The sequence below is a fragment of the Poromitra crassiceps genome (assembly GCF_964638095.1).
Source record: "Poromitra crassiceps genome assembly, chromosome: 22".
Taxonomy (NCBI): domain Eukaryota; kingdom Metazoa; phylum Chordata; class Actinopteri; order Beryciformes; family Melamphaidae; genus Poromitra; species Poromitra crassiceps.
The window spans coordinates 19,221,031-19,232,652 of NC_139647.1; the positions used below are offsets into that span (position 1 = coordinate 19,221,031).

Here is an 11,622-nt window from a genome sequence, read left to right on the forward strand (position 1 = left end):
TTCAGCTTTTCTTTATACTTGCTCCATTCTCCAAATCCTCATTCCCAGCAACATCTACAGCTCTATCTAGTGTTAACTTAGGCGTCACACCTCAAATGAGCCATGAGAGCCAAAGTCACACCCTCTTCTGTTCTGGCTTAATAGGCATACGAACCAAGGGATTTCATCCACCATTTATTTTCCATAAACATGTGGTAAAATGCTTATAAAATAGTTTTACTTGGTCAAACCAAGCGATTCGGCTATATTTAGCATCAGGAGAGACCATAGAACATTTCACTCGGACCAAAACTTAAAAAGTAGCGGATAGAAACAATAAGTCAGAGTGAAATGTTATTATAGGCTATAGTTGAATAGGATTTTATTGAGCATTTCACACAGAGAAAATGACACAAATCAATGTAATTCAATGTGTATTTCCCCTCTAGCAACCAGCATTTGACTGACACAGCTACTCTGCCTTGGCTATAGTGTCTTCTTGGGCAACAGCTTTTTGCTTCTGCACAAACAAGTCTGACCAGGAAGCAGAAACAGATAATCATCACATTTCTGGGAGACGTGCATCAGCTCTATTAGGTTGCATGCCGTTTGGCTGAGTCCCTGATGCTGACCTATATTAAACCCAGTGTTGGGGGTAACTCATTACAAAAGTAACATATTACATGGAATATATTACTTTTAGCAGTAACTCAGTAATATAACTTATTACTTATAGGATTTCAGTACCGGTAATATTATACCAGTTACTTTGTCAAGTAACTCAAGTTACAAATTGAGTTTTTTTTTTAAATCAAAGCACATATTTAAATAAAGATACAATCATTTCCTAATCAAACTGTGTGATTCTATGCAAATAAGTAACCACCCTAGATGACCATAACAAAGGAAAAGGATAACATTTAGAATTTTGGATTGTTTACACTGACTTCAAGGCGGTTGAAATTATTTTTCGGGATGGTTCCGGGGCGGCGATCTCATTCTGCTACTGCTGTTGTTTTGGTGAAAGTAATGCAAAAGTAGTGTAATAAGTAACAAGTTACTCTACACAGACAGTAATATTATAAAGTAACTTATTACTTTCAAATAAAAGTAACTAGTAATGTGTAGTATATTACATTTTGAAAGTAACTTGCCTAACACTGATTAAACCCTCTATTCAAGAGAGAGATAGTAGGTTTTTGTCTGCAGTGGAAACAAGAATAGCCTACTAACCACTAAAACTACAAAACTAGGCTCATTTGGCTACTATTAACCACACCCACAAACTTTGATCAAATTGTCATGTCAACAGTTTATTTTTTGAGGCAGGGGGTGCTCTGACCGTTTCAACTTGACAACAGAAACATTCTAAATGGAGCCTATAGATTAATTTCGATAAATTATATAGATACATTTCGCCTATAGATACACAGATGTTAGGAACATTAGTTATCAGACAACAAATCATCATTATTGTGTCAAAATCACCTCAATAAACCTTACCAATGTGGAGTCACAACATTCCTGAAACCAGTTTCCGTCATGCGACAGACATCCAGGTGTCTGCTGCCTATACCTACAGTGTGTCGGTTCATATTACGAAAGATTGCTGTGAGGTAGTGTGAGAGCAAAATTATTGATTGATTTTCCCACCCTGATCTCTGCTGTGAAATTCCATTAGCTCATAGAAGTTCCATCTGATACCCAGTACATTTCGAGATCAGGGTGGGGAGGTGCACCCGACTATCACTATATGAGAGTGTGAAGATGAGAGCCTGGGCTCTCTTGACTCATTATGGATCAACAAAGCATTTAGACATTTTACCATGACATTAGAATGCAGCATTATAGAAATGCATATAATTAAATTCAACTTGTATGTCTGATCACTGTAAATGAGTTGATTTGGTGGAAAATCAAAGAGAAAGGGCCTGGCTATTTGCTGGGTTAGGATGTAAATGAGTTGATTTAGTGGAAAATCTAAGAGAAAGGGCCTGGCTATTTGCTGGGTTAGGACGTTGCATAGATCCAGATTTCATTGCGGTGAGAAATGAAGATATTCATGGGATTCTCGTAGCCGGCCCCGATGTACCGGTGCGGCTCAAAGGATTTCCCAGCTTGAGCCAAGGCCTCACGGAGCTTATTCGCAGTGTTCCTGCCACGGTCATGGTTTGGAAGACCACCAAAGATGCTGAAGAAGATAAAATGAGACAAGAAAAACATTATTATAATAATAATATATATATATATTGGCATTTGAGCACGTTTATCTCCCCAGCCATTGCTCCGATCGCCTCCAAAATTTGACAAACACTTTTCAGGCGTCTGGTTTTTAGGCCTTTACACTCACAGAGCCATTGTGACATCATCAACATCCCTTCCCTGCTTCCCACTGATGATGTCACCGATGATGTAATCAGTAATGCCACTCGAGCAATTGTGATGTCATCAGTGAGATGTCATCAGTGATGTCACTTAAGCAAGTTTGCTGCTGAGTTTCACCTGTCTGATTTTGGGGGCAGATCTCTGCTTTGTTAAGATCAACAGTCATGGTCAACCCAGACATACCTGAGGCCTTTCGACTGAGGGCCTGGTATGACCTGGAGGGCTACGGTCTAAACAGCCAATCCCTGACAGAGATGAGGTCAGCGGGCAGCGGGGCAAGGGTCAACTGGAAAACACTGAACGATGTTAAGGATGATGTCATAACCACTGATGATGTCATGTCATGCCCCACAATCGTCAAGTGATGTCATACCCACTGATGATGTGGACGTGGTATGAGTTGACATGTTTTGTCACACAACCCAAAAAAAGGGCACTCATCGCACATCATCTCCAGAGTCTCTCCTCCTTAGAAATCGAGTGCCCACTAGCTGCTACATGAAACTGCAGCTAACAGCAGCTAGGGCAGCATCTAGCTAGCAGCTGTGGTTGTAGTCCGGTCGAAAGAAAATAGTTCCTAGATGAAACTGCTCACAAGGTCTGTGGATTATCTTGGGGTAACCGGGTCATGATTTCGGCTGTTGAGTTTTTCAACAAGCCGAGTGCCATCCAGTTCCATTGTATTGGAGAGAAAGCAGACATCTCTTGGGCCAATATCTCCAAAACTCAGGCAACTAACACAAAACGATCTAGATGGATAAATAGCACTAAAGTTGAGAGGAAAAAATATGTATTTAGAATTTTAGGGTGAGCTGTCCCTATAAGCATAAGCCTTGATCAAGATGGATTTAAGAGAATGAAAAACGTAGTAGCCTAAGCTAATATACATTCAATCAGGTGGGTAAACGTTTTTGACTGGTAGTGTATATATCTTAAATAAAATTCCCACGTATGTATTCATTAGATTGTAAACTCTGCTATGCTATAACAATTCTATACAAATAAAATGTATGATTATTATAATAAATCCAAACGGAAGGTTACCTGGATAGACAACAATTTTAAATAGTCCTTGCTCACCTGACGTAGACAGTGGCAGCAGGGATGAATTGCAGTGTGACGTGGGGGTCGGCGTCGGGGTCGGCGTCGGGGTCAGCGTCCGTGGGCAGTGTCAGTGTGTCAGGAGGGACAAACCAAGACATGAACACGCTCTTCTCAGAGCCATCGTTGCCCTCCGTGATGTTGATCACTGCAGGCCACGTGGTGGTGGGGATCTCATGACCTGCAACAGGCAACAAGGGCAACAACATCTAGACACATTTCAAGGCAATGTGGACTGGCAATATTGTGGCAACCTGGCAATCTTTCATTCTTATTTCATGAGAACAAGTTAGCCACTGCTGGCAAACTTGAATGGCAAAGAAGGAACTCTTGTGTATCTTTGTTTGATCTTTAGTGAAGTGACTGAGGTTATCATGGGATCTGACTGAGATATTCTCAGCAGCATTCGTGACAACATGTCAATTACATCAATAAAAAGTCTTGTTCAAAGACAGAATGTGGGGAAAAAACTTCAATCTTTAGAATAATGTACAAGTACATGAGGACTTGATAATAAACATTAAAATGCAGGGATTTTCTCACGAGTCAAGATGAATAACACAAACAAAAGTGAAAGTATTATGACTTATTCAGTGATACCACATTCTCCCTTTAGTTGGTTTACAATAGCACATTTACTGCACTATACTGTACATTACAGATTAGATCTTGACAGTATTATCTAACTATTGTATTGTATTGTATGATGTCCACATCTGTCGGATTTCAGATCCTACATACCAGCTTGCGTCTGTCTCTCGCAGTAATCCTTCAGCCTGTAGTAGCCCTCCATCAAATCACTTCTCGCAGTACTCGAGAGCTTGGTGGAAATCCAGTAGCTGCCAACGTACAAACGCTCCTCAAACTCCTGTAGAAAATGGGGGAAACCAAACTTTTTTTTTTTTTTTTTTTTTTTTTTTTTTACAAATATTCTATAAAACAGGTAGACGTCCTACATTATGTGAAAATTGCATTGGGCTGGTAGAAACCTATAAAAATTGTGAAGAGGGAAAAAAAAGTACATTTGAATCGATAAACCTACCGGGCTGTTCTGAATCACTGCAAACTCAGGACAGCCACGTTCATGGCAAAATGCTGGTGCATCCCAGCCTCGCACCTGTGTGGAAAATGTCACCAGGACCAGAGCTGCAAAAGGCAACATGATGATCACCACCGGGTGTAGTATACCCAGTCCTCCTTGGCTCTCCAAAGTGACAGCACAGTTACTATCCTGTGGGTTTCATATACTGTAGACGGGAATGTCTCCTCCCACATGACTAGTTCACCAGGTAGACGCAGACACTCCCACACTGCTGTTCACCTTGAGCAGGCAAGAGGAGTGATTTCACTTCCTCCCTAAGTCACAGTGTGGCAGAAAGTCAAACGTACATAATTGTGTTTGGAATAGAAACACTTAAAGAAATCCCACTTTGTTCATGAAAGGTTAAGGGGTGAAATGCAAGTGACAGATGTAACACAGTCAGAATTGAATATCATTTACCTGAATGGCTGGATCAAATGCTCCAGCCCATGGCCTCAAGTGTCAACTGGAAAAACCAGTCTAAAAGTATGTTTTTTTTTACACACGCACACACACACGCACACATGCACGCACGCACGCGCACACACACACACACACACATGCACACACACACACACACACACACACACACACACACACACATGCACGCACACGCACACGCACACACACACACACACACACACACACACACACACACACACATGCACGCACACACACATGCACGCACACACACACATGCACCCACGCACTACAGGCAATGATAGGCTATTGCCATGCAGGGAGATAATCTGGCAAGTCTGGCAAGTCTGGCACTAACCGCCATGCCAACAACAAGCAAAGCAGATAGGTTGACCAAGACCAATCAGATAGGACGAACGTGACTACGTCATTTGCATAACTGCATGTACAATACAGTAGCCTACTGTGGGAAGAACTCAGGATCTTCTGTTATGCTGTATAACGTGCTTATCTGTGTGTGTTTAATCTGTTTGAAGGAAGTAGGCCCGCACACCAGAACGTTTCAATCAGCCAGTGATTTTCATCAGGTTCATACAATGTGTTCAAGTGGACTCCTTTTTATAGGAGCTGGTTCTCAGTCTCCACCAGGTGCAACCAGTTGGTTTGATTGAGTTGCCTGGATTGGATGATGAGTTAATGAGTTAATCAAGAGGAACGATACATTGTTCATATTTACAATCAGAGCATATGAAATACCAGGATACATCTTACACATCCTGTATAAGACATAAAACAGCAAATGAACAAATAAACAAGTGAAAAAATAAACAGTAGGATCTTCATATCAATCAGTACTGGAATAATGTTTAATCTGTTCACAATTTATAATGTTGTGATATACAATGACTACAAGTAAGCCTACTTCAAGCATGGGAACAAAGACAGAACCAATCTATTCAGAAACTGATGTATTTGCTGTCCCGCCCACTGCTGTCTTGCGTATTGTATTTTAAATGTACCATTGCGGTGTTGTTTAACTTGTTTACTGTTTGTGTGTAAACCCAATATGCAAGTTTGGAAGAACATGTCCGTCAAACTCGAAAAATAAATTCATTTTAGATTAACTATATCGTTTTTATTGATTTACAATACATAAACAGCATTTGCCACACCTTAACTATGCATCAATATCAAACAATATACTCTCAACCTGTTGCTATAGCATACAGCTTCAGCTGTTATTGACCTCTCTAGGTTAGCCGATAGCAGGGGCGGACTGGGATTATAATTCAGGCCGGGCATTAGATACCAAGCAGGCCAGGCCAATACGGGCCGACGCGCGTGCCGTTTTTGGGCCGTTTGAAGCCCAATTTGGGTCGTTTGAAGCCAGATTTGGGCCGTTTGAAGCCCAATTTGGGCCGTTTGAAGCCCAATTTGGGCCGTTTGAAGCCAGATTTGGGCCGTTTGAAGCCCAATTTGGGTAGTTTGAAGCCAGATTTGGGCCGTTTGAAGCCCAATTTGGGCCGTTTGAAGCCCAATTTGGGCCGAGTCCAATTTTACAATGAGATGCACCCACTTTAACCCTGAATAAAGTAATAAAACCACTAGTAAACCAGTAGGCGGCGCCTGGCCTGCTGTTCAGTGAGTGGCCTGACTGGGGGCACAAAAAAAAAAAAAAAAAAAAATTGCAGGCCAGGCCAAGCCTGGCCGATAGCATCGCTAGCTGTTGAGCATCTTTTTCTTGACTTGCTATACAATAGTTCTGTAACTGTGAGGAATGTTCTAATCGTATAACAGCTAGTTCATGTTACTTATCTTTTTTTTCATTTCACATTAAAATAGGAATATTAGGCATTAGGCAATGAAACAGACTGGCATGATGTGGTTTATTGGCCTTTGTTCAATCACTTTGGGGGGGGTGGCATAACAAAAACAAGACAAATTTAGCGATGTTATAATGTACATTATATAGACTGGTGAGACAGGTCATAATATCCTTTCATTCAGGCAGCAGAGATCCAGATCTCATTGTGGTGAGTATGGAAGATGTCCAAGAGACTGTCGTACACCGCACCAGTGTATCTGTGGTCCTCAAAGGGTTTCCCAGCCTGAACCAAGGCCGCGCGGAGCTGCTTCATGTTCTCCTGGCCAAGAGCATGGCTTACATAACCCGTGAAGGTCCTATAGAAGATAGAGTTAGTTGTTATTTAGATGTTGAAAGACAGAATGTGAAAAACACAGCATGAGTTGTGTCTCCTCTCCTACTACTCTCAATCTACTTTTGCATTTGATGGAAATCAATGCTTTGCTGTAACTCGAGTGCATGGATGTGCCAGTGGGAAACAAACCCCCAATCCTAGGTATGTAAACATGTACTTTAGTGTACTTTAGTAGTGTATATAAAAAAGAAGAAGTTCCCACATTACTATGTCTTCATTAGTTTGCAAACCCTGTTATGCTATAAATAAAAAATGCTATACTGTACAAATAAAATGTGTGAGTATTATAATAAATCCAAACTTAGGGTCATATATATATATATATATATATATATATATATATATATATATACATATATACATACATACATACATATATACATACATACATACATATATACATATACACACACACACACACACACACACACACACACACACACACACACACACACACACACATACCGTATATATACTGTATTATATATATACATACATACATACATATATACATATATATACACACACACACACACACACACACACACACACACACACACACACACACACACACACACACACACACACACACATACCGTATATATACTGTATTATATATATACATACATACATACATATATACATATATATACACACACACACACACACACACACACACACACACACACACACACACACACGTGTGGTAGGATAAAAATAGCTGCTGCTAACCTGACGTAGACAGTGGCAGCAGGAATGAATTGCAGTGTGACGTGCGGGTCGGTGTCCGTGGGCAGTGATGTGCCAGGAGGAACAAACCAAAGCATGGACATGCTCGTCTCAGAGCCATCCTCTGCGTCTGTGATGTTCATCAGAGCAGGCCACGTGCTTTTGGAGATCTTATGACCTGGAAGAGGCAACAATGGCAACATTTTTTTGTGAGTGCTGCTGCAATGCATTAAGGTCTGAGATATTCTCAGCAGCATTCTTGTACGTTCATTAATATTTAATTAATTTAATAAAGACCTGCGTCTTGTTCAAAGACAGGATGTAAAATAAAAAAGCTTCGATCTAATGTGTAAAGTAGGCTACGTATGAGGACTTGAGGTATACTAAACATTAAAGCAGGTATTTTCACACAAACTAAAGTGAAAGTATTATGACTTATATGACTTATGTGAGTATTATCGCTGATACCACAATCTGCCTTTACTTGGTTTACAATAGCACATTTACTGCACTATACTGTACATGACTACAGATTAGATCTTAACAGTATTATCAACAGGGTTGCGGGAGTAACGGACAGTGTTGGGGGTAACACATTATTACAAAGTAAGGCATTACTGTAATCACATTACATTTCTCGGTAATGAGTAGTGTCGTAGGTAGTACAGTACAGTACTGTAAGTGCTTTTCCCATGCACTCGATTGCACAACACAACAGCTGACTGTAAAAAATGCTAAGTGCTAGAATGTATGTCCTGGAGGGACGGGGGGAGGAGTGATGGAGGGTTAGGTTTAGGCATGAGGAGTGGCGATTGGTCGGTTCAGGCCAAGGCATCTCGCAAACGCAAAAGTAATTTAATGAGTATTGTAATGAATTACTTTCAACAGGGAGTAATTAAGTAAAGTAAGGGATTACTTTTTCTAAAGTAATGTGTAATAGGCTACATGACTTTTTTGAGTAAAGACACCCAACACTGGTAATGGAATACATCAGGGGTGCCCAATACGTCGATCGCGATCGACCGGTCGATCGCGAAGGTAGTGTGGTCGATCGCATGGCATTGAGGGGAGATTTTTTTTTTTTTTTTTTTTTTTTACTGTTTTTCCACTGTTTCCACTGTTTTTCCACTGTTTTTCCACTGTTTCCACTGTCTTTCCACTGTTTTTCCACTGTTTCCACTGTTTTTCCACTGTTTTTCCACTGTTCCACTGTTTTCCACTGTATACTCAGTGTATATATATATATAAATAAATATGTTTGGTAGATCACTTTGACTTGGTCATTTTAAAAGTAGCTCCCAAGCTGAAAAAGTGTGGGCACCCCTGGAATACATGCATTCAGAATGTGAGTAACTTACATTGGTGGTATTCTGAATAGTTACTATTACTGTACTGTTAGTTACTTCAAAATATATTACTTTAAGGGATTACTCTATTTGTTTTGTTTTATTTTCTCTAAAATCCATATGAGGCACGCATTTCTGTAGTGGAATACACTTTAAAAGTAACCCTCCCAACAGTGGTTATCAATGCAAACTGTTGTCCGATTCAGATGCTGATACATACTCTCGCTGTAAGCCTTCAGTCTGTGGTATCCATCCATTAAATCACTTTCCGCAGTAGGACTCGGGAGCTTGGTGGAAATCCAGTAGCCGCCAACGTACGAACGCTCCTCAAACTCCTGTAGAAAATGAGGGGGGGGGGGGGGGGGTAAATCTACAAATATTCTAGAAAAGGAGTGCACCTACACTATGTGAGAATTGTATTGAGCCGGTAGAAGCCTATACAAATGGTAAAAAAAAAAAAAAAAAAAAGCAACATTACAACACTAGCTTGGTCATCAAAAAATATGAGTACAATTGAATCGATAAACCTACCGGGCTGTTCTGAATCACTGTGAACTCAGGACAGTCATATTTATGGCAAAATGTAGGTGCATCCCAGCCTCGCACCTGTGTGGAAAATGTCACCAGGACCAGAGCTGCAAAAGGCAACATGATGATCAGACCTGGTCCTCCTTGGGTCTCCAAAGTGACACCGCAGTTACAGTCCTGTGGGTTTAATATAGACAAGAACGTCACCTCCCACATGCCTAGTTCCCGTAGACACAGACAGGATCAGGGATTTCACTTCCTCTTAGTGACAGTGGCAGAAAGTCAAACATGAAATCTCACTTTGTTAATGTTAGAGAATGGAATTTTAACCACTCCTCCATCCGCTATATGATAATTATAACAGCTTAGATAAACCAAATGAGTGAAACCATGAGCCAGGAACTGTATTATAGAAGTATATTAAAAACCATACATTCTCCTATACACTGTGTGATAGAAGAGACTGAATCTCAATGTACACATTCTGATATGTCATACAGAATCCAAATATTCAGTAAATGACTGACAGTTGACATATGCTTTATAGTGTAAGGCAGGACAGAGAGAAACAGAGAGAGGAGGCGGGGGATAAATGTGTGCGTGCTGCTCCAGTCTGACAGGGAGACTGTTATCAATTGTTATGGTACACGACGCACTGCCCAAGGTTTCAGCAAAGGGAGAAGGCCTCAATGCCACTGGGTGAATATGTGTGAGATGTCGTCATGTTAAAGGAACACTCTGCCCATTTTCAACCAGCTTTGTATCATTAGAACATCAGTAGTATATCAGAAAACTGTAAACTGTTTTGAAGTCTGTCATTTCATTTGACAGTTATTGAGTGTTAAAGTGTGGACCAGTGACATCACTGGTCCACACTAACTCAAATTAATAACTCATTAACTCAAATCAACTCTCAATAACTGTCAAACTAGATGAATGATGAATAGTTTGACAGTTATTGAGAGTTGATTTGAGTTAATGAGTTATTCATTTGAGTTAGTGTGGACCAGTGATGTCACTGGTCCACACTTTAACACTCAATAACTGTCAAATGAAATGACAGACTTCAAAACCGTTTACAGTTTTCTGATATACTACTGATGTTCTAATGATACAAAGCTGGTTGAAAATGGGCAGAGTGTTCCTTTAACTTACATGGAACTTATATTTTTCTCCAACAGTTAATGAAAAGATGGAGGAGAAATATGTGATAGATGTATTGAATGGAGTCAAAATTCAACAGCATTTACCTGAATGGCTGGTTCAAATGTTCAAGCAATTGCATCAAGGGTCTACTCTGTCTGCAGGGGTGTCCAAACTTTTTTGAATGGGGGCCAGATTAGATCATGTGAAAATACATGGGGGCCAGCTGCTTCTCGCATCATATAGGCTATTAAAAAAATCACATACAATTACAAGGATTTTACCGTTTCAGATTTCAGTGGAAAACTATTAGAATTCCCAGCGCTCCTGAAAGTGGCGGCCCTCGCTGTCAAATGTACGCTTCTTTGCTGTGGCCGTGTCTGCCACCCAGTGGGAAACGTCTGTTGTTCGTTTGTTGTGCCCCTGGGCCGGATTTTGGACATGCCTGGTCTACTGGAAAAGCCAGTCTAAAAGTATGTTTTCACACACACACACACACACACACACACACACACACACACACACACACACACGCACACGCACACGCACACACACACACAGACGCACACACACACACACACACAGACACACACACACACACACACACACACACACACACACACACAGACACACACACACAGACACAGACACACACAGACACAGACACACACACACAGACACACAGACACAC

At 40.7% G+C, this 11,622-nt stretch overlaps 2 protein-coding genes across 2 annotated transcripts; both read right to left on the reverse strand.

The window, feature by feature from the left end:
- Positions 1 to 331: 331 nt before the first annotated feature.
- Positions 332 to 4,671, reverse strand: LOC310796490 (uncharacterized protein). Its single transcript, XM_083658683.1, has 4 exons — positions 4,508 to 4,671; positions 4,207 to 4,333; positions 3,445 to 3,646; positions 332 to 2,170 (listed from the first exon to the last, which is right to left on the reverse strand). Exons 1-4 carry the CDS (start codon positions 4,625 to 4,627, stop codon positions 1,990 to 1,992), a joined length of 630 nt encoding a protein of 209 aa, XP_083514809.1. The 5' UTR covers positions 4,628 to 4,671; the 3' UTR covers positions 332 to 1,989.
- Positions 4,672 to 6,091: 1,420 nt separating this feature from the next.
- On the reverse strand, positions 6,092 to 9,931 carry LOC310796491 (heme-binding protein 2-like). The gene is made up of 4 exons (XM_083658684.1): positions 9,792 to 9,931; positions 9,481 to 9,595; positions 7,918 to 8,092; positions 6,092 to 7,147 (listed from the first exon to the last, which is right to left on the reverse strand). The coding sequence occupies exons 1-4, from the start codon at positions 9,909 to 9,911 to the stop codon at positions 6,970 to 6,972; spliced, it is 588 nt and encodes a 195-aa protein (XP_083514810.1). The 5' UTR covers positions 9,912 to 9,931; the 3' UTR covers positions 6,092 to 6,969.
- Positions 9,932 to 11,622: the final 1,691 nt, after the last annotated feature.